This window comes from Talpa europaea (assembly GCF_964194135.1).
Source record: "Talpa europaea genome assembly, chromosome: 5".
NCBI lineage: Eukaryota > Metazoa > Chordata > Mammalia > Eulipotyphla > Talpidae > Talpa > Talpa europaea.
In genome coordinates this window covers 109,031,091-109,056,249 of record NC_140071.1, presented here as the reverse complement: position 1 = coordinate 109,056,249, position 25,159 = coordinate 109,031,091, and the positions used below count along the sequence as shown (strand labels likewise).

At 33.5% G+C, this 25,159-nt stretch overlaps 1 protein-coding gene across 30 annotated transcripts in view; it reads left to right on the top strand.

Moving 5' to 3' along the window:
• ADGRL3 (adhesion G protein-coupled receptor L3) overlaps positions 1-25,159 on the top strand; it is a gene marked incomplete at both ends in the record, with an annotated part of 456,353 nt that overhangs the window by 10,409 nt on the left and 420,785 nt on the right. For 12 of the 30 annotated variants that reach the window (XM_084234198.1, XM_084234196.1, XM_084234171.1 and 9 more), the window contains one exon: positions 7,274-7,477. The exons of the other annotated variants lie outside the window; for them this stretch is intronic. In XM_084234198.1, the coding sequence (XP_084090324.1) occupies positions 7,274-7,477 (204 nt within the window). The remainder of the gene's footprint in view (positions 1-7,273; positions 7,478-25,159) is intronic. 30 annotated transcript variants of the gene reach the window in all.

Genomic DNA, 25,159 nt, shown 5'->3' with positions numbered 1-25,159 from the left:
ACCTGCTTTCTTGTTATCCAGAATTTAGGCATCCATGTAGTGTTTGTGAGAGTGAAAGGGGCAGCAATTTCTTTCCACTAGGAAAAAAATATTGATAAGAATTTTTCTTTCTGAGAGATGGTATGTATGATAAACTTAGGCTAGGGAGAAAGAACTCAATAATAATATAGATCTCTGACAAAATGTATAGGGTTTTCACAGTTTTCCCCAATACATCAAGGATAATTGACAATGTGATTAAGGAAAAGTACCCTATTGCTGCTATAGTATAGACTTTTGAAGAAATGATTTACTTTACAACATTCTGAAAGCACAACTTCCATACCATTAAAATGTTAATATTCTTTAAGCAAGAAGGAAAATATATTAGAAGTCAATATTCTCCATATAATAAATATCAGTTTCATTTTTGTTACCATGGATTTAAATTTGCTTGCATTATGTTTTTAATAAATATCACTAGTAGAAATCCAATCCTCTCCTTACTCATTTTATAAAAAATGTTTGAGACATTTATATTACAGTATTTTGATCTAAGCAACTAGTACAATGTATAAGCCACATTGTTTCCCTCTTTTTTTATTTCTGGGGGTTGCCAGAATTGACCGATGATTAAAAGGTAATATTTAATTTTTTTTTTTTTTTACTTTTCAACATTAGGGATTAAGTTTTCCTTTAGTTTTATTCACAACAAATTCTTGAACTCTTTACCTATTCTCAGAATATTTTATACAGTTTTTATAACTTGATTTGCTCAGTCTTCTTGTGAAAATTTAACCATAATATGTTTCCTTTTATTGTAACAAACTCTTGTGAAAAGTGAGGTAGTCTGAAGAGAAAATTGCTTACCCACATGGGGCATAGGAACGCTTCATGAAACAATTTAATCTAGAATAGAAGTCTGTTGAGTTAAATTGAATAATATCTAGGTATCCTATAAAAGTTGCTTCATCATACACAGGTGGACAATTTATCACTACTGAGACATGTTCTTACAAGAAACAAAATTGAAACAGATTTTGCTCTGTGTTAGAACTTCCACATTGTAATTTCTATGTGGTGGCATCCTTAGCCAGGTGCTTGAATTGGAATTTTTATGACTATTGTTAGAGGTTACTACCTAGTGTATAAAGAAATTACGCAGCTGTCACATACACTATAGGGAGAAATCAGGGAAGAAATAATCTTTTTTATATGGCCAGAAAGAAGGGGTTGGGGGAAATATAGGCCTTTCAGATATACATAAGAAAGCAGGATTGGAATATGTGCTTTTACTTGTATTGAGAGCAATTGTCTCTCCCTCCCATTCTTCCATCCCTCCCTCCCTCAATGACTAGACTGTATTTTAAACATCTAGTATCATAGGTATTATCAGTAATTTTAAAATGAAAATATAGACTCAGAGTGTTGATCTAATGATGCAATGACACATTTCAAATAAATGTTGTGAGACTCAAATAAAAAATATCTCTTAACTATCTGATGAAGGCATCTTCCAAAGGCATTTTAATAATCCAGTGATCATTTGCCTTATTTTGTGAACCTCTGGTTTCAATTAAAAATAAAATAATTAAGGGGCCTCGCTGATGGTTCATGGGGTTAAGTCACAGCACTATGTATGAAGCTATCCGCAGCCACTGCAGCACACATTCAATCCCCGGCCAGGGAGCTAACCCACATGGGACAGCAGACCTCTCCTGTCTCAAGCACTCCCATCAGTGGTGTATTTCAATCCACCTGTTCTGCTTCCCACTCTTTCTCTGGCGAATCCTCTCACCACCACCACCCACAGCTCTGGCCTACACCCCAGTCCTTGTATGCATAAATAAATGAAAAATAAAAATAACTCTTTAAAAAATAAAAGAAATAATTAAAACAGCATATAGAAAATTGAAATAGAATATTACAAAAAGAAGTAAAATCTGTAAAGCTTCCTTTAGGGAAAAGAGCAAGATTGTGTTGCTTAAACTTTGGAGATAAAAAAAGAAATCAAGATTTTAATTGTTTGAAAATTTTAATTTCAAAGTAGATTAAAAATTACATATTTTACTACAAAATAGAATGGAAATAGATGATGATTTGATACGTAGTGGAGAGTTTATAAAAATTATGGTAAGAATGATACTTGGGATGATATTTGAAATATTTGGACAGTAGGAAGAAAAAATTTTCAACTAGGAAAGATAATTTGAATACAGAATTAGGCAGATATGATTGAGAAGGATACTTTTTTTTTTAATCCAAGAGATAGTAGTGAAAGGTAGAATTGAATAATTTAGTAAATGTAGTAAATGATTAATATGTTATAACAGGCTAAATATTAAAAATATATGTTCAAATGTTACCCCAAATTATTATGACAACAACTGACTTATGAGAAACATCCCTAGTATATGAAAGTTAAATCACTTGTAACTCTGATAGATTTGTTCCTGTGGTGTTTTGTTAGCATTTCTCTCAATGTAAAGATCTCTCAGTGCTGCATCCATTGTTTTTCTAGATTCCAGGATCACTATTATCATCAGTAGATGTTTGGAGGAAGAAACTGAATAATTGATTGAATTACCATAATCTGTTATTTAAAGAGAATCAGTAAACACTTAAATTTGATTAGAAATAATACTTAAAATTTTTGTATTATTTAAAAAATCATCATTGATCTCTGATAGTGCATATTATTTGTAATATGGTAATTTGATAGTTAATTAAATATGCCATAGATAAGATTAAAACTCTGGTACTACCATCACAAATACCTTACCTTGTACATATTTGTTATTTTTCCACTACTTAATTCTTACCTCATATTCACCCATAACTATTATTCAGGAACTTAGATGTTCTGATAACCTTTGATGAACATGGAATAAATATTGTGATCATTTCAGTAAGTTCTGAAATAATTTTCATATTTCATGCTTGCTCACTAGGAAAGAGAATCAAGGAGTTTAATTCGTAAAAATATCTGAATATGAAGTGATTATGTGGACAAATTTTATATGGCAAAAACATACACTTATAAATATTAAATATTATCTATGATTTTAAGCAATTAAATCTTTATATATAAGCATGTCCTTCTTTAAAAAAAATGAAATTTTAATCAGGTATGCAATCTTTAAAAGAAGTGAGAATTTGTTTCTCTCCCTTTAAAGGTTACAAAGAACAAAATGCATTGACCTTATCAATTACTTCATGTGCCAGACCCAAAATTACCTTTCACATATCTTAGAGTTACATTCAATAGAGTATGAAAATGTGGTCTGAAATAAGATGGGAGAAGAGTATAAATGTGTGTGTGTGAGGGTGGGGGAAGGTATATTAAAATCACAGTTACTGCCACAACATTCTGGGGGGTATTTTTTCCATAGTTAATTTGAAAGAAACCTCTTTCCTTATTAATCTAAAGAAGAAAAGTGACATATGAGATGTAAATGCTATCTTGAAATATCTGAAGAAAAGTACATTGAGTAGTGTTTTTGATGTACCCCTCATGTGTAGAATTCAGAGAATGACAGATTAGATATATGAGGTAGCTTCTAATGGATTTATATGCCCTAAGGACAGAGTGAGTTTCTGATCACTCCTTCCTCATGAGAAATTTGGGAGATTTTTAGCATGGATAATCTAATGGTTATTATTTAGGAAGTGAATTGAATGACCCTAGACTTTAGATTCCATGCTTCTAATGGAATCCAGTCTTATTATTGTGATATTTATCTTGAAGACTTATTTTTATAAGAACTTCAAGAAGACAGATTAGATTTATATTTCTAACTCAAATATTTTCCCCAGCAGTCATACTTTATCTTACAGTAACATATACAGTATTTCTTAAAACAAAAGTGAAGATTTGGGCTGTATTCAAATATAGCTTTTCTCCATGTAGGTATTGAAATAACTCCTCCGCTTTTGCTGCCACTAATTGGTGACTCTGGTTTGCTTTTATAATGATAACAAATTTATTTATTTTTTTAAATAATAAATTTTATTTTTATATTCCCCATACAATTGCAGCCCCCCCATTCTGACCCCAATCCCTCCCCTCCCGCCCCTCACCCCCCAAAAAGTGTCTCTGGTTCATAGTTTTTTGTTGATTTTGATTTTCACTTTCTTATAGTTATTCATTTTCCTGGTCCCTTATTTAAGTTTTCTAGATTCCTGCTATGAGTGAGACCATCTGGTATTTTTCTTTTTCTTTCTGGCTTATTTCGCTGAGCATGATCCCTTCCAGCGCCATCCATGTTGCTGCAAATTGCATGTGTTTATCTTTTTTGAATGCTGAGTAATATTCCATGGTATATATGTACCACATCTTCTTGATCCAGTCATCTATTTTTGGGCATTTGGGCTGTTTCCAAAGCTTAGCTATTGTAAATAGTGCTGCTATAAACATAGGGGTGCAGGTGTTCTTTGGAATGGATGTTTCTGTGTCCTTTGGGTAAAGACCTAGGAGTGGAATTGCTGGATGATATGGATGCTCTATGTTTAGTAGGTCCAGAAATCTCCACACAGCTCTCCATAGTGGTTGGACCAGTTTGCACTCCCACCAGCAGTGCAGAAGAGTTCCTTTTTCTCCACACCCTCGCCAACATTTGTTGTTGCTAGTTTTTTTAATATGTGCCATTCTCACTGGTGTGAGATGGTATCTCATGGTAGTTTTGATTTGCATATAATGATAACAAATTTAAAGGGGATTTTAAATTAAAGAGATGATAAGATACTCTAATTTCATAAATCACATCAGAATTTAATGGCAATTAAATTGAAACCACTACTTGAAACCAATTTATTCCCTACCGAAACCTTTCTTTTGGGGTTCATAGTTTTAAACCTAGTTCAAGCAGGTTCTTATTTGTTCAACTAACATTCTTTCATTTACATGCTGATACTATTATGTTTTCAGCTAGTGCTGATTACACTGTACCTATATTTTACAACATGTGTCATTTTCTACCCATTCTAGAAATTGATTTTTCCTGAATTCATTGACCTTTAATTCACTATAGTAGCAGTCACTAGTCCCATATATTTTTTCCCCCTATTCCAATCAATGCATCCTTCCTAGGGGCTTTTTTCAGTATCCTAAATAGATGACTTGATTGTCCCAAATCTTAAATTCCTCACCCTGTTTTACAAAGCTCATGATCTTACTGTTGCTTACCTCTGTGATTACATCCCAGGCCATTCTCTTTTTAGTCCACTTTCTAGCCATTTCCTATCTTGAGCAGACATAGGTAGTTTGAGTCTTGAGACATTTGTAGTGTGAAATGCTCTTTATTCCAGATCTTTGTATGACTAGCAATTTCTAATATCAAGATCTCAACTTAAATTGTACTCATGTAGATAAGTCTTTCCTAAAAATATAAACAAAATAGCCTTTACACATTACTCTATTTAAACTTGCTATGGATTACTATTCTCTATATTGTATTTTAGAAAAAAAAATCTTTTGTATATTTTCCATCTCACACACCAAATGGATAACTCATTAACATAGGTATGTGTTCTGTTTTGTTCAGTAAAATCATCACATCTTGAAAAGAACCTGACACATATTGGTATCTCTATTAATGTGTGTTGAATGAATGGACAACTAAATGCATGTTCCATATCTCTCAATGGTTTTATATGTTAACTTGACTGAGATAAAATATTTCAACTTTATTATAACTGAAGCTTGTAGGATAAGATAGCTTTATAAACTTTTGTTAATTTTCTTCAATAGAGTATTTCTAAAAGTATTAAGGAAACCATGTCTTTATGTATTCATTGAAAAAATTAAAAAAATAGTCACATTAATATTTTGGCCAATAGTATAAGGGATATTTTAGAAATCAAATAAATGATGTTGTTGGAGTTAAAAATTAAAGGAGGTAATTACTTAAAGATTTTGATTTTCACAGCTCTTTTGGTCTTTAATGTGTTTCCTTTGACACCCTTTTCATTCACAAGACTATTAAAATAGCATTCCTTTTGCCTTTTTCCTAGATATTTTAGTAACCATACATTGTAATGAGTTCAAATAAAAATGTTTCAGGACTATGGCTTAGAGTTGCATGCTAAAGATTTCATCATAGATGGATTGTTTGCAGATTTTTTTAATATCATTTTTGTTTTCAGGGCTATATCATTTCTTGTGATATGGAAGAGGATATGTTTTCTTTCTTAATTTGAAAATTATTATATATTCAAGAAATTGTCATACCACTCTATAAACTTACAGTGTTAGGAGATCATAAAATTCTCTTGCATTATTGAGTTTCTTAGTGTCTCCCCTGACTGTGTAATAGTAGCATTATTAATGTGTTTTTAAATATGCATGTTACAGTATGTCAAAAATAATTTTGTAAAACAAATTTTTTCCTTGTAAAGTGTTTTTGTGTCTATAGCAACACGTTTTCATTATCATTCCTATTTATTACATACTCGTTGCAATTAGTGTAGAAAAATGTGTATCTCCTGTATACCAATTTATCTGAAAAATAAATCCTGTACTTAATTATTTCTGTTTCCATAGCATATAATGATGACTGTTTTGTGAATTATTCAAAAAAATCATGTGTGTAATTTTATTTTTTTCATTATTGTCTTAGTCTTCATATTTATTCATTTTTGTAATATGTACCATTTGTCAGTAAAATCACTGTGTATTTAAATGGCAAAAATGTATGTATATCCTTTTCACCTTAATGGCCATCACAGATACAAATATATTATCTTTCAAAAATGTTAAATGACCTGAAACATATAAATAATTATAAAACAATCCATGTAAATGTAACCATACACCAAAGTAAAACAAATAAACAGAAAACCTCTCTGAAACTTGCTTCACCCATTACCTTATCAAACTTTTTTGTGTAAAAATTTAATTCAATAACCAATATTTTAATTTACACTTTTATAAATATTAGTGGCCACAATTTACTCAGAATGCTATGAATCTATAAAAATAGAAACGATACTTACAATTTTTTTCATGTAGCTTATTCTGCTTTCAAAAATTATGTCTAATTTTCTAATTATTGTTAGGGATTCAAGTGAGAGTGTTGGCTTACATTCACTGTTTCTTACATAGAAGAGTGTTGAACATAATGGTTATCAGCTAGGGACCAGGAGATAGAATCTCCTCAGCTCCAGGGTGGTCTGAGTGGGGCCTGGGGTGGTGGCCTGCAGCAGAGATTGGCCTTGGGAATAGCCTCTAGAATGGCTCCTCTGAGGCCGGCCTGAGCTGAGCAGAGTCTGATGGTGCGCCCTGCGGTCCCCGCAGGTGGCAAGCACAGTGAGCGACATCCAGCCCTCGCTGCTCCCCTGCGACACGCGGAGCGCAGCCCAGGAGGCGCTCTTCCTCCCAGACATCTCCTTCAGCAGCCTGCGGCAGAGAGAGCCACTGCGCATCGCGGACAAGGGCCCCGTGGAGCTTCCAGAGGAGTTCGTGGTCCAGGTGCCCAAGGAGCACAGATTGCAGCCCAAGGTGCGGCCAGCGGTGGGGGAAGAGGGCTGGGGGTGGCGGGGCAGGGGCTCATGGGAGGCTCAGCCGGAATAGTGGCTCCGGTATGTCTTCCAAGATATTTCCTCTGTCCACTCATTGCGGCTGATGTGCCTTTCCACTTAGAGATATTCCTGAGAGTCATCTGACTGTGCATGCCTGTTCTATATTAGAGCCTCATCAAGATCTCAATATATTTGACTTCAAATTATTTGTTGGGTTTGAAATATCTTGCATGATCATAGGAAATTTACTATTGACAGTCTCAACTACTGTACAGTTTTAATAGTTGTAAAAGAGAAGTTTCAACATTTCTGATCATCTGCTTTTTTGAAAAAAACAAAACAAAAAACAACTTGTCATTTGAAAGTACCAAGATTTCTAGGTGATTGTCATGAAAAGATGCTGTTTAGGAAATGTATGTGGCCATTTAATTCATAACAACTGACAGAAAAATGGTGATTTTAGGAGCAGCCTAATTTTTTTATAATGTTGAAAGTACTTTATAATATTATCTTTGCAGCTGCAAGTACAGTGAGTGACATCCAGCCCTTAAACTCCACTTAGGATTATATAAGATTTGCCCAAAATGCAATGACTTATTCACTCTGCCATTGCTTTATATTTTATCTTTATATACTATTTAGCCATTGTAATTTTTCCTCACTAAACCCCATACATGTACTCTTAACTATCTAATTTCTCCCAGGGAATATAAGTTGTGATAAAATAGAATATGAACTATATTAATAAAATATATTTAATTACATTTATAATTTTCTTTTAATACCACAGCATGAAAAATACTGGGAAAAATTTGACTGGTGGTACTATGAATATCAAACCTTGCTGTAAAGCAGATATCAAATTATCAAATATCGTATTATCCCACCTGATAATTTCTTCAAGGACAGATACATGTAAGAATTTCTGGCAATAGGAATATGAAATATTTCTATACTAGCAAGCCTATCTTTTGAACTCCACTACAGAATCCTCTGATATATTAAAAAAAAAAAGTTGTAATACTTTGTTTTAGTTCAGGAACTCAGGGTGATGCCTCCTAAATCAATCTGAGATTTAGGAGAACTGTGAGAATTAAACCTAACTCTTCGTTTAAGGCAACTACACAGAAAGGATCTATGTATGGGTAACAGCACTCATATTCACCCTGTCCACTCAGTCATTTTGTTCAATCAGTGGCTTAGAACAGCTTAGAATTTCTCCATTCAAATTAACGTTTCTTCCTTCATAGGAAACAGTGGTGGTGAGTGAGCACATACATTTCCACAGACGCACATAGAATTGACTATCATGTCCTGAAAATACAAAGAATATGAAAATGAACTTTCTTTTATGTACTACTCATCTTTTTCTCATTGCATTCTCATTGCTTTCTGTTTGCATTACTATTTCAAACTTGAAATTCTCTAAATTGGGTGCAGTTAGTATTTTCCTAAAATATATTTCAACAAAATTTTCATTAACCTATTGACTTTTGATTTATATTATCAAATGATATATAATTTAATATTCTTTAATTTATCTCAACTTATATACTTTCATCATCATTTTAATAGTAAAGAAGAAAAATCCATAAATATCTAAATTTAGTAGATGTTATAAATGTCTAAGTTGACAGCAAACACATACACACAAACATATCCACTGTCAGTTCTTTCTTTTGACAAAAATTCAGAATATCAGAATAGTTTTTCCCTATAGAACTTTTACTAGGAAGCAGGCTCAATGTTAACATTTTCCAACATTTGTAACTTGATAGGATTTTTCTATTGCTAGCTTTTGATTTGCCATGTATGTGACAGGCTACAGTATAGTGATGGTTTGTAAATCATGTTTTTCTATCAACTTACAAATAGGAAAATTGCATTAAATTTGGTTTTGGACAGAAATGAAAATGAGGATATAAGGCAAGCTTCATGTCCTCTCATAAATGGAGACTGAAGTAAATGGCATTTGATTTAAAAGGAGCCTATAGAGTCATGTTAATCTGTTATGATGAGACAATACTTTTTGGAAGTTCTTTTTGTGCAAAAATTATATCTATAAACCAGAGAGCAACTGAAAGTCATTTTTGAGTGATCCCTATGGGTAGAATAAAAAAGGATAAGTAAATATTACAGTAGTATTATCTTTCCTGATATAGAAGATAGTACACACAACTGTAGCTCTTAGACAGATATTAAAAGTAAAATTGAAATAAGAAATACCACACTACCCTGGGCTCTTCAAATTAAAAAGACAGAATGTAAATCAGAAAATGTTGTGAACTAGTTTCCTCCCTCATTCTCCTTTTCCACCTTCTTCAAAACAAAAAACAAGAGACTTATATAACCAAGCTACATTAGACATAGAGAACTCAAATATAAATAGTAAAGACTGATATTAATTGACATCATTAGAGTGATGGAAAGATAACATTGATATTGGTTTTAAAAATATTGTCCTCTGTCCCTTCTGTTTAGAGTCAAATAAGCAAGTATAAAGCCAACATAAAGAGCCCTAATAACATACCAAAATTATTTTATGGGTTTGAAATTAAATACTGCCTTTTATCCCCCTTTGCATTCATTAACTCTGGTATTTAATACCAGTTCTTGAGAGTTAATCAGTATTTTGATTCATAGGAATTAGGACTTCAGAGTCGAGTAGCAATGCAAAAAGAATTAAAAAGAAATACATTGTTCTCAGAAGACATGTTTCTCTTTAGAACGTTATGTCATATGAAAGTTTGAGGGCAGCTTGCCCAGTTAATGACTAGATACCAGGACTTTTCCTTGAAGTTGAAAGAATGTTAATGTGTTTTTTTAGCAGCATTTTCCTTGCATTGTGATTTTCATGCAGATACATAATAAATGCATTGAGATGATCTACAAATAACCCTGCTGGACCCACACTTAAAATGTACAGGATTCATACTTTATACTCATAGAATTACCTGAAGCATTTCAAGCATTTCAATCTTGACAACTCATAAAATGTCTACCCTGTGCTCATTTTAAAGCTTACCTGTTTTAAGAGTCAAATACTTTTACAAGGGGCTTATGTATTTTATCATTCCTTTAGGAATCAAATCAAACTCTAACCTAACTCTTTTTTTTTCATTTTTACCCATTCATGGGTTTTTATGTCTATACGTAGAAGTGCTTTTATGATAACTGTAAGCAAAGAACAAATTCAATTTAATCGATTATTTTAAATAAAGCCCAACCCTTAAATTTGTGTGAATTATTAAATTAATAAATACTGGAGATTTAATATTCATTCTTCACGTGGCACATTTTTTCAATGGCACTGGATTAAGTGCAAATGCATACTGGCTACTGCACTAAGTGCCAGGAGAACTCACAAATTTGATCACTTAATAAATCCGTTGGAAGAGGAGAGTATTGTGTGACAAATGCTTGCTAGAGAATATCTCTCCCCTGCACCCAAACAGAGCAGTTTTTTTTTTTAATTATTATTCATATAGAAACCTAAGTACTATGAGTATTGGACCTTAGATATTATTAAATAATAGCTGGGCTATTGTTTCTGTTTGTTTTTCTTTCTCTGTGGACCTATTTCTTTGCTTCATTGGTGTTCCATAAACTTTATTCACTCATATGTAATGTGACTGTCATCCTGAACTGTACAATGTGCCTCTCAGCCACAGCACCAATCATTGATGGGTATTGTCTTTTAGTTCAAATTTCTAAGAAAGGAAATTTAATTCCCATTGGGGGTTATATCAGTCCTTCAGATCTAATTATTCATGTCATTAGCCACCTCATTTAACAATTGGGTAGCAATGAAGTAATGCTAGGAATACCTACTATAGGGGTGAGCACAGAGCACTGTGGAGCACACAGAAGGAGTGTCTCCCTAGTTTTGGAGGTCAGAGAAAGTACTCCTGAAGATACAGTGGCATCTAATGTGAGAGCTGACAAGTAGTAAGCCAAGCAAAGAAGCAAAAGAATGATACTATTATAGACAAAGGAAACAGTAACACAGAGGCTTCTTGACTGTGACTGAAGCATAAAATTCCAACAAATAATTTATAGATATCAGTATAGAGATGATTTGGAAACGTGGTTAAGGATTGAATGTGGTCAAGGATTGATCAGGATTATGTGAGATAAAATTATGAAGAATTTGAAGTTTTCTCAGTGTCCATGAGGGAGCAATTAATTTAATCTTAAAAGAATTAAGCAAGGAAATTTTGCTTGCATTTGATGAATAAATTAGAGGAGTCCTAACTGGAGATGGTCAGGATACTATGTTGATTCAGACAAGAAATGATTGATTGTATACTGACTTGAGTAAATGACATGAGTAATAATGAGGACCAATTTGCAAGACTTTAGAGATTCATTGGACTGTTAGTAAGATGGAATGGGAATCCAGAGAAGACAACCAAGTTTTGACTTAAGAGATTTCATGAAAAATGATTACACCTCTTATGGAGAGAAAGACAAAAGAGGGAATGATAGTGTTACAATCCAAAATTTTACAAGTTGGTCAAATTCAACTTTCTCAACTCAGATTTAAAAATTCATAATTTAAATATGATATATAAATGTGAAAAAGATAAAACTACTGTGTTGAGCATAAGTTATACTCATCAAAAAGGAAAAAAAATATGATTTGTTTTAGGCTTTCAATTTTGACTTAGGTGTGATAAGATATTCTAAAACATGAGCATGTGCTAGGATTTTCATTCAATCATTATAAATTCTGCTAATACCTACCAGGAATATAGCAGAGCCAAGATTGGATTTTATTTTGAGCTCTTCAGTCTTTCCATGAAACATCAGAAAGAATTCTTGGGCTATATGTGCATTTGCAATATATGCTTTTCAATACGGTGACAACAGAACAAATTGGACAAAGCTAGGACAGTGGGCAATTCATCTGCAGGCCTAAATATATTTGGCCTAAATATATTTTCATTCTTCAAAAAAAAAAAAAGATTGATTTTATTTATATAAGAGCCAGGGTACAGGCCAGATGTGCAGGAGGGTGAGAGGATTCACCAAAGACAGAGCAGGGAACAGAACAGGCAGAGTGACGAAATGCACTGCTGAGGGGAGCAGCAGAGGAGACAGGAGAGGTCTGCTTCACCATGTGGGTTGATCCAAGGCTGGTGGGGATGGAACTGGCACTGCAGAGGCTGCAGACAGCTTCACAGTGCTGTGCTCAATCTCCTGCACCACCAGGAAGGCCCACTCATTCATTCTTAGAGCAATGTTTCATATCAAAATTTGGAAAGAAGTATGTGACTGATCTCATTAACAATGTAACATTACACACAATTTAGTAAAATAGTAAAAAGTAAAAATAATTTAAAAAAGTAAGAAATCCATGTCTTTTGAGACAATTTGTATAACCCAATTAAAAAGTGTCTTTTGATGTGCTGTCAGTATCAAGTGATGCTCCATCTTAAGGGATATTTAATGTTCTCATAGGTTGAGCCTAGAAAATAAAAACTGCATTTAAAAATAAGCACTTTTAGGGCCTCCCTGGTGGCGCAGCGGTTGAGCGCTGGGTTGCGAAGTTGCCCGAGGCCTCTGCAATGCCAGTTCGATCCCCAGATCCCCAGCTGCTCCCCGGCCACTGGAGGAGGGTCCCACATGACGCGCAGACCTCTCCTGCCGCCCGCTGCTCCCCTCAGCAGTGTACTTCGGTCCTTCTGCCTGCTCTGCTCCCTGCTCTGGCTCTGGTGAATTCTCTCACCCTCCCGTGCTTCTGACTGTTCCCAGTGCTTATTTAAATAAATAAATAAATCTTTAAAAAAAAAAAAAGAGAGAAATCTTTAAAAATAAATAAATAAATAAAAACAAGCACTTTTAAAGTTGTAGACTCATGACCACCATTGCACATAAATAATTTTACATATCAATGTATAATAAATTGCTAGAGACAGGGAAAAGGTGGCAAAGGCCCATTTGTTGAATTATTTGTGATAATAATTTGGAATGAATGCAACCAACTGTTTTATATACCATACAAACTCAACAACATGATCAAACAAGTCAAAGAATTTACAATAGATAATAAACTGGGAGGGGGTAATCTTGAAATGAATTAAAGCTTACGCTCCAGAACATAGTCAATAAATTATGAGGCAAAATATTTTTCCCTTACCTTAAACATGCTGTCACACAACTTATTTTTGAGTCCCATGAAAATTCTGTCAGTTTGTTAGACAAGACAATACACCCTTCTCTTTGTATTAGCTTAGTTGGTTTGAATGTTTTATACCACCAAAGTCCTTTCCAGTTTCGCCAGCAATTTGATGTAGGTTTGAATTATTTTTTTCCTTTGACTTTCATCTTTCACTACCCAAATTCCTAACAATTCTGTCCTTCCTCTGATTCTAAATTAGAATATCCTGAAAGAAGTGTGTGTGTGCATGTGTGTATGTGCATGTGTGTGCATGGGCACACAAAATACATGTGGCAAATAGTTTCTTTGCTTCTTCTGGCTTTTATGTTTTCATTTGATATAACCGATGAGCTTTGGGAACTCTGAGACTCTGTAACTCTTAATATGTTTTTATTAGTGTTGTATTGACTTTGATGAGTTATCCTTCTGGCATGTCCTCATGTTCTTACTCCCCTTACTCTCAAATTTTTGGAAAAGCTGGTTTCAATTTTGATATTACAGTCTGAAGTTTGTAGGTAAAGTCAAGAAATTCATGGGGAGGTAGGGAGATGAAAGAAATTTTAACAGAAGAACAGAGATTAAAGTTGCTACAGCAACGGAAAATCTTCTGTTTTACAAGCTCAGTCTTTTAGTTGTAACTCTTATTGCAAAAGAATAATATAATGTGGCCTTCAAAGTGCTGTGTTAGCATCTTGTTTTATATAATACGATGATAGTATTATTTCAGATAAAAGACCCAGTTCATATCTATTTGTGTTTCACTGAGTTCTAACTTTAGACCAACTTCTGATCTAATTGATGCACAAAAACATTTTTTCATGTAATTTTTTAGAATGCTTATGTACATCTAGTATCATACTATGTTTTTGAATGGAAGAAGTGTAATAAGCATCTAGAGTTAAGATTAAAAAAAAAATCTCTGGTACCATAAACATGATGCAAAGCTTTTCTTTAAGATCATGTTTCTTTCCCAAATGATAGACATACCAGAATGGTGCAGCTCAATGAAAAGACATGTTAACGAATCTGGCCTTCAAATATTTCTAAAACATGGTATAAACTCTATTTTTGTTTCTCTTGACATCAACAACAATTTATTTTTCCTTTCCATCTAAAAAATATGTGAGTAGCTTTTCAAAGTACTTATAGAAATTATATTTTTCACCATCCAATTTTTCTTTATGCATACAAAAATAAATATTGGAAAATAGATACTAACCTATGACAGTAAGGCCAAAACATGTTTTATTTCTTTGATTTCATTAGGAATATGTTGCAAGTTGGTTCATTAATTTATTGAGTATCTGCTTTGTGCTAATAATTATATATATGTTCCAGAGGAACACATTTCACACAACCAGTGACAGATAAATTTCAAGATAAATTATTCAAATGCTAGGGAATTTCTTCTTTCATCTTCTTCCCTTTAATTCAAGCAATCTATGGTAAAAAAAAAAAAGTTCTGATGTAAATTCCAGATACAAAGATGAAACTTTTATTATGCTGATCGAAAGCTTAACCCCAAATTAAGATAAAAGGGCAGGGCAGGTGGTGATGTACTTAGCACATCATATTTTGTTAGACTAACATGTCTGTATTTTTACATTCTGCATTGTTCACTATGGTCTCTACTAAAGAAATGTGTCCAGGCATTTTAATTATTTCTTTTATATACAAAGTAAATTAAATTGGTTTTTCACAACTAATGCTTCTTAAGAAGCTATTCAATTTTCTTGGTTACTAGGCATATCTTCACCACTTTGGCTTTTACTTCTGCTGCCATTGTAATATGGAATTTTAGCCATTTTGGGATTTTGGGAGTCAGAAAAATTTGGGTTTAGTTCCAGCTTCATGTTTATTAATTGTCTTAACCAAGGCCAAAAATTGGCATTTTAAAATCTTTGTTATCACATCCATATACTGTGATAATAAAGTATGTAATTACCATCTTACATAAACATATTAAATCTGATGAAGCATAGAATTTTTGAGACCTAGTAAATTTTAGATGTTACTCATTACCTTTTATTTGACTGTTTTGTAATAATCATACCAGAGATATAAATGGAAGTCCATGAAGAATCTGTGTTAATATTTTTGTTTAGGTTGGGCAAAATAAAAAGTAATGTTCTAAAATATTGCCCTTATTTTCTTTTCTTAAATTGAAGTATGATCGACTTATCACATTAGTGTCATATGTCTGGCATAATGATTTGATAGATGTATATATTGTGAAATGCTCATCATGATAAATCTAGCTGACACCTATCCCCACACAGAGTTTTAATTATTTTTTCTGATAAGACCTTTTAAGAACTACTTCCTGAACGCATTCAAATGTTCAATACTCTATTAACTATCATCACCATGCTGTATACTACATTCACATGATTTATTTATTATGTAACTAGACATATACTGAATTTATATTTCAGGCACATAAATGAGTTTATAGCTTAGGTAGCCAAAAATTAAGTTTAACTATTTTGGTGAGAAAATAATGCAAGTTAATCCAATTCATTTATTTGTTGTGCTTATAATGTACATAGAACCACCTATGAAACTTTACCTTTTTTCAAGTATGTCTAGTCTATTGCTGGTGACAGAATAGCTAATCAATATGCATTAACTTTATGATTTGGTGAAATGTGGTATTATATAAATGAAGTTATATTTTAAAGAAGATAGACTGACATCACTGGTGTAGAATAGGAATAGAATAAAGAGGATAATGTATTATTTTAAGTGTTACTTCATCTGTTAGAAAACCCCTGGACTCTTTTGCAAGCATAAATGGGAGTTGCTAGAGGAGGGAGTGTGTTACAAATTGATGAATTATGTGAACTGAGTTCTGGTTGGAGAAAATGATGACAGTTTCACAAAATAGTATATAATGTAGTTTAATCAACATGAATGGTATGATGAAAGAAGTGAGTGGGGCAGGAAGTTTGAAAGCTAGGTTGTGCAAACCCTATATGGGGTCTTAAATGTTGAGATGATACTGTGTATATAATTTTGTCTACAGTAGGGAGTTTTTGGAAGCTCTTGATCAGAGTTGCATTTAGAACCTGTCAGGATTATGTGGGATCATTTAGAGTATAGATGGACTTGGAAGTGGAGAGATCAGTTAGGTTGTTGCCATAGGGCAAAAGGTATATGTGTCTGAACCAAGGACATGGCAATGGGGATGGGAAAGAAGAGGAACTATGAGAGAGATGCACAGAGAGAGAATTCACAGTGCTTGACTATTTAATTGGATATAGCAGTTGAGAATGAGGGAAGAATCTAAGATACCTAGGTGACTGCGTAGAATTAGGATGGCAAAAGGGAGCTTTGGTTTTCAGAAAAATAATGGTATTTGGTTTTAGGAATATTGAATTAGAGGTGTAAATCTGAAACAGTCATGAAATATAAATCTAAATGGCAAGAGAAAAAATACTGAGAAAAGTTAGGAATTTTTGACATAAAGTAAATAGTTAAAGCCAGTTTAGTTAGTGAGACAGCAAAACCCAGTAGAGATTGTGCAGGAAGAAATCCTGGGAATACACTTATATTTAGAGAGTGAAAAACAATAATCCATGAAGGTGGTCAAATTATGTCATAGTACAATTGGTAAATTGAAGGGAAGTCCCAAATGTTTCTATTGCTTTGCCCCTTTGGTAGCCTCAGCTAATGGTAATCCACAGAAAGTTCATACATGCTTAATAAGATGATGACAGAGCTTGAGCTAAATGGATGAGAAAATGAATGTGTTTTTGAGTCTCACTGATAAATTTCTGACATGATTCTCTCTCTGAAATGCCCTATATGTAAGTAAAGTAACTAACTAATAAAGGATTAAGTTTATGAATATATGTATGGATTTGAGAAAATGTGACTAAATTTAGTGCTTTTCTTTCATTTTGAAATAGCAGAAACATACTTCTTTTTGATCACTGGTTAAATATGAATCATGCTAAAGTCTGCTGGAGCAAACGTATATTGAAAATATATAAAATTTTTAATTTTAATTTCTGGAAAACTATAATGCTTTTTAAGATCAGTGAAAAACACAAGGATATTTTTAGACTTGATATTTATCAATCTGAACATCAGATGTTTTAATATGTTTTAACCGTTAATATGTTTTACTTGTTACTATCATTTAAAAATTTAAGAATTATATTCTTCCAAATGTATTTGTCAGTACTGGTAGAATCATTTAATTTTAAATGAAGTATGTTATGAAGTAAACACAGTAAGACTTTTTTTTAAATATGAGGCATTCAAAAACAGATTGAATTTATTTTTTGAAATTATTGGTATTGTAAAAGTTATTTATTCCCACACTCTCATAGATGAAAGGGAAATTTACATTGTATTCATCTAATATTTATACCTATATTTTCATCTATATTAAACAATGTATTTACAGCAATAGAAAAACTATATTACTTTTAATGGGGATATACTCTAACAGAATTATTTGTATAGATTTTGAAGATATGCTTTGTTGGTTTACTTCCTGCCTACATTTTATTTCTTCTGTTACACAAATTTGCTTATCATCTTAATTTTCTATAACCATATAGTACTGTTGCCTGACTGATTACATGAAACCTGTTTTTGCATTTCTCCCAGGTTTAGTTGACATACATATAAATAAGTAAATATCCATAGTTTATATATACTATTTACATATTTAAAATTTAAACAGAATAGAAGTGGTAAGGCAACCCATGGATAGACATTTACTTTAGATTAGATGTAAATTCTGATAAAATCTTTATTTGGAGCATAGTTCAAAATATACTCCATGTGGAATTTTTATAAAATGTTGCTGCAGATTAAAAGAATGCTATTGATTGAACATTTCAAGGCTTGCTTGTGTGTGTGAGTGTGTGTGTGTGTATGTTGCACAATGTATTCACTTATTTTCTCTTGAAAAGATTGTGATGTAGACTTTGAATTATGGAGTCATACACAAGGAACCAATATGGTGTTTTGGTAAGAGCTTTAGTGGTCCAAGTATATCTTAAAACACTCATTTTCTGGGTCCTGCCATATCTAGCTATTTTCATTTATTGGCATTCCTTGTGTCTTTCTCATGTTCAAACTCTGTTTAACTATGGCAGTTGCCTTGTTTGGGTTCTCTCATCACCATGCCCTTCTCTCCCTATTTTGTCATTTTAACTCCCAGTCATATTTTTGCTCTTGGCTCTTGGGTTATGAGGCAGTGTAATTTAGTGATTATGAGGATTGTGCCTTGGGCCAGAATGGCTTGTGTTCATGTGCACCTTTCTATGCTTCCCTTCCCTTTTGGGTCAAATAAGATTAATAGCAATAACTTATAAGGTTATTATATTAAATGAGTTAGTTCACATCAATTACTTGGTTGCCGTAAATGTGAGTGAGTCTATTTTTCTGTTTTGTTTCATCCTATTTTCTATTTTCATATCACTTCCTCTGGGAAGCTTTTCTTGCTCTCTGGAGGCTGGGCTAGAACAACACTATCTTGCTTTTGTCTATTTATACATGTATTTTCCACCTTGGACTCTTGAAGAATGGAGATTATATCTTTCATCTTTATGTCCTAAGCACTTAGAATTGAACATCCTGTATAGAAGGTTCTCACTTTTGTTGAATAAGTAAATCAATTATTAGGATTGAGGAAATGTGTGCTGTTCTATGGGAATTTATATGGATTCAATAATGGCCTCTGCATAAGCTACCAGACAAGCTATAACAAAAGACATGCTTCTGAAAGACTAATAGGCCAAGATGCTAAGATACTGGAAACATGGCTTATTTATTTTGTAGTGGGATGCTAAGGTACAGGGTAGTTAGGATAGAGTTCCATGCAGTGGATGGCAGGCTCACATTTTCCTAATTCAGTTTTAGGCAGTGTTGCATTATCCTGATTCACTTTTTTTTTCTCACAGCTATTTCTGCTTATGATATTAATACAAAGATAAGAGAAGCAAGGAAACTCAATTGGAAGGTGCCTGGAGGTAACAGAGCTTACTTTGTTGGAGAGATACGGGGATTCATACACCTGACTACAGCTGTAGCTCCCTGTTTGATACTGAGATGCTGAGCTTATGTCTCTGTTTCTCAGACATAGAGCATGTGGGGGAGGAAAGGGTCCTTAATGGATGTCATTAACAGAGGCAGATTTAGGAATGAATAACTATCACTCTAGAGGTGATATAATCTGGGCTATATGAATATTTAGTTAATTTCTTCCCTTTTTAAGTCATATTCTTATTTATTCCATTCTTGTTTTTGATTTTCAACAGGTTTATGTTTTAATAATTCTATAATATGCCTGTGGATTATTAGCTTTTTATTTTTAATCATTTTATTAATTTTGCCTCTGTCTTTCAAGTTTTTTAACTATATCATATATACATTTAACATGTAAGTTTTATTTGTCCCACTTGTGTATATTTAATATATTTTATATCTATAATTAACTGGATATTTTAAATTAAAACAGCAAATCCATATGTCATATTTAATAGTTAGCAAAATCTATGTCCTGGTTTGCCCAAAGAGGTTCTGTTTATACTTGTCCTGCAATAATCCTTAATAGTGTCCTCTTTCATTCCCCAAAGTATCCTGATTTGGGTAATAATGTAATATGCATATTAGTATTAACCCATCACCTGCTACTTATAAAATAACATTAATCAAAGTAAATTATATAGTATCTCATCTATAAAATCAGTGGATTAGTTATTATTTGTAAAGTCCTTGCCAAATCTAAATCCTTTGACATTGATGGCAAAAAAAAGCACAAAGCTTTTTTTTTATTTCCATGAATCTATTCATATGACTACTACCCCAAAGACAAGTACATTTTTATTGAAAGTAGATGTAAATGCAAGTTGAATATAAATGTGTACATTAACTACTCTGAAATATGCAAAGTTACTGTTTTAATTTACACTTGGGGCAAAATATGAGACATCTCAGACCCTCGACTTTAGAGTTGAAAGACTAAAAGCACTTTTATTAATTTCTTTAAAAATGGAATATATTAAATATGACTTTGAAATTATTTGTGTAGTTTTAAAAATATGAACCCTGAGTTCAGCCTATACTTATATTCCTACTCTATAGATTGAATTAAATAATTGGCAAGGAATGTTACTTTCTGAGGAAGGTGATGATTTCATTTTCAATGTGATGTTTTCCCAGGTGTTCATAAGCCAGTACTATAGTGATTGTTTGAGTAATGAGTATAAAAGTCAACCAGTTCTTTAACAACAGAGAGAGGATCACGTAAATGTATGAATTACTCACAAGGGTTAGTGTAGCTGTAGCAAGGAAGTGAAGAAATGCTAGAAAGCATTTCTGACTCTCTGCTGTCACTTTCTCCTGAGTCTTTCAAATATCTTACCATACAGTAACTGGGATTGCACCCCCAACTCTACCCCCAAAATGAAAAATTTCCCAGGAATACATGGATATCTGAATTAATTTTATTTAGTGTAACATTGTTTATTTCGGATTCTATCATGGCTGTGGTTCAGCATTGAGTCTCACAAACATTGACTATGGGAAGACAGATTTTGCCTTTTGAATTTTTGCACTAAAATTGTCATTGGTGATTGAAGGGTCTGGTGGTATTACATTTGTTCATTATTCAAGTCTCACTGTCCACTGGTTAGTGATCTAAGACTACTAAAAAATGGAACTACTAACTTGCAATGGTACCGCATTAATTTTGGAAATAACAGATTTTATGGATGATTAAGTGACTTGGGAATGGTGGAAAACGTCTCATTTTCATAGGTGTTTGGACAAGTAAGAGTGATGTGTGTGTATTATTGGCAGTTGATGGGAATTTATATAAATGTAAATGACAACATTTTGGCCCTTAAATGTAATGGGGAATTCATCATAGTCTTATGTTATAGTTATGTATATATGTGCCTTTCCTCTTGTCATAAATCCTTGAAATAAAGGGCTGTTTTATTTATCATATTTTATAAAGGGTTCTTAATATGATCTGTGGCTCATGGTATTTACTCAAATATTCATTTAAATTCATTAATTTTAATGCAAATAGCAAAATATGTGTGATCCTCGCTATGACCACTATCTGTGAAAGAAAGAAGTAGCTGATAAAATATTGTCTGGATTATATGCCATATCACCTATGAGACTACTAAGCAAATGCGAGAAAATAAAATGTGTTTGCATATGTAATTTCACAGACTTGAATCTCAATAAAATAGTTAGAATACATTGTTCCCACTCTCATCCTACAGAAGTTGTTTTTTACAGTTTTTTTTTTTTTTTCTCCTATGGGCTAACATGTGTCATACGAGCACACTGTAGTTCTGATTTCAGTTGTTTGCTTCTTGGCTTCATGGAAGCTGCATACTAATTCTTGTGGGATTATAAGGGGAGGGGTGAAGGTGAATGCCTTGCATCATTCTGTGGCAGCCTCAGGGATTCATTCAAGAAGTTTGCTTAGTGGCTTGCTGTAGTGAAAGCAATGAACAGCCCTCCAGATAGAAAGATGTTACAATAAAAGCACTGCATTTCCTTCATTAAGCAAGCATTTGCTGTGAACCTACTGTGTATAAATAAATGACCCTGTGTAGATAAATAATAGAAATCTGAAGATTTGAACTCCTACTTGGGAAGAAATTGAAAACCAATAGGTACAACATAAAATGAAGCAGAGAGAGAACAACTGGTTTTAATCACCATTACAGGTCATGGACTGCTTTTTGAAATAGAATTCCCGTATGTGGTGTGCTCTCTAATTCTCTGATAGTACATGTTACATTTCCTCATATCTGCATTTCTCTGTCCTTAGTATTTTTTTTTCAGAAAAGCAGTCTTTTTATCCTCAACTAAACTTTTTGTTAGCCAGTGGAAGTATTATTTTCACCTCCCATAAACTGCCTTTAATTTATGTGAAAAGTGTCTGTGTTTCAAAGGAAGGTGTGAGTTTACTACGAGATGCTTATAAAATAAGGAAAGAGTCACTTTGGCTTTCTGAGTAAATTACTTATTTGATTTCATTTAGTATGTTTCATAATATTAAGTAACCAACAAGCAAAAACAAAATATTTGCAGAGTGTCTTCCTCAGGAGAAACTTTAAAATCAGAAAGCAAACCTCAATTTACATGAAGTTCACTATTTTGCATTGACTGTGTGGGGAAGGGAGGAGGTCAGATATGCATGGCTGAACTGAAACAGGAAAAGTCTTGCATCTACAGCTATCGCAGCTCTTTGCTTTATTCTCAAAATTAGAATAAAAGCTTGTATGACTTGAAATGGGGAAAAAAGTTTATCAGCAAGATCATTAATAACTTGGGTCTCAGCTTTTCAAGTTACAATTAGCTGCTCAACAGCTGTGACCTTCAAGAACTACTCATTATTGTTGGTCCTGATTGTTCACTCCCACTCTCCAGCTCTTTCAGAAATAGTTTCTCTGACATCATTGACCCCGGGGGTCAGAGTGAGAAATGAGTCTTAAAGCACTCATTTGTAAGTCTTGTTTCTGCAGGATGTTGTATGTGTATGGATGTGTGTGGATGTGTGTGTGTCTAAAGAATTCAACTGATGGTTAATGCCTCATTGTAAATCCAGCTGTTTGGTCAGATCCCAATTAGGATGATGCCTGTTCGAGGGGCACTCCTGGGAGTAACAAGAAGATTTAGTGGTCTCAAAAACACAGTAAGACTGATGGGAACACAGGCTCCATTTTATTTAGATGTTTTTTTTTTTTTTTAAAAAAAAAGGTCTCAATGTACATGCTTGCCAAACTCTGTCATGCACTGTGGAGCATCTCAACAGATCAGCAGGGATTTTAAACATGCTGTGTGTTTGGCATACACTGCAACCCAAAGAGAAAGTGCGGATTAGAGAAAACTGTAGTGAAGTATGAAATGAAAGCTCAGCTGGAAAAGGAGGCCTGGATTATGTTGTGCTTCTTTGCCTCAATTCCTTTGGATATTAAGAACATGGGACTCATAGGGAAAAGGGATTCACTTTCCCAAGGTGTAGTGCGTAATCTATATTCTGAAAGAAAACTTCAGTAGGGCAAAGCTATCTGTCATAAAATAAAAAGGAAGCAAATCTTCAGAAAGGTTGATAGAATTTGCTATTGATAAGAAATTTTTCTGGCCAATTAAGACTTAGTTAAATCTCCTGGTCCTTGGGTAGTGTTGTCAGTAACACACACACATATGCACACACACACGTATGTGTGTGTTTGTGTGTATACATATGCATATATGATGAAGCTTTAAAACAGGCTTCCATGGCAGTTTTGACCTAAGATCTCAAACATATGAAGTCCTTGTGACATGGCAAGTGGGAGCTCTGGAGAGGACAAGCAGGACTGACTTCTACTTTTGACTCAATTCCTTCCAAACCATGTGATCCAGACAGCATCTCTGTCCTGTGTGCTTCTAAGTTATCATTTGTGAAAATGATGGAACTGGGTTAGACTTGGATAATATAAAAATTCTTGGGAAGCTGCCCTAGTTTGTAATCTCACTGGGAACATTTATATTTCTCATTTTTAACTACCTGTACTAGTTTATCTATTACTAGCCCCAGTCACTAAGAGATAGAAGATTGAATAAAATTTTAGTCAATTTCAAAAGTCTCTTCCTTGTTCTCTATCCTTAGCCTTTATCCCACAACACTATTATTTTCCATATCTGATGTCAAATTGAAAAGTTATCTATTTCCTTTTTTTGGAAATGTCTATTGTTGAATTTTTTTAATAGTATGATTTATAAAGCATAGCTTTGCATTCTAATTTCTGATAAGTTTCCCCTAATAGTACTTATTAATGATAAAGTTGAAACTATTGTTAAAGTATCATTAACAAAAAAAGATAAAAATGAACAACAGATACAGCTGTAGTAATAGCTTCCTTATTAAAAATATACTATTGTAGGGTAAGTGAAATATCAGGCTTTTCTGCCCTCCTGCCATTAGATTAAATGCATGCCTGATAGTGGACACCTGGAGTAGGGTGTGGGCATGCATAGGTGGGTACACCTGGATTGAGAGACTGGGCTTATAAGGGCAGCGTTACGGGGATGCCAGCAGAGCGAAAGAGAGACCAGAACAAGAACAGAATGAAACTACCAGAAGAAGAGAACCATCAGAGAAGCAGAGGCCACTAGAGAACACTAGAAAGCCCAGAAAGGACTCGCCGTTGGCTGGGAGGTTTATCAGCTCCTGGTACCGCGGCACCCCTGCCTGCTGTGTGCCTGGTAAACTCAATAAAAGCCTAAAAAAGCTACTGAGGGCTCCAGGACTCCTCCTCCACCTGTCTGCATGGGATCATAGAGAATCTGCCCTGCCCCATCCTGCCTCTACAACTATGTACCAGGTACTTTTTTGAAGCATTTGACTTTCACTTATTTGTCATAATCATCCTCTGATGTAGGCATCTTTATTATTACTTTTGCAAATAAAGAAATTGAGTGACAAAGAAATTAAATGACTGGTCCAAAGTCATAGCAGTATTTGAA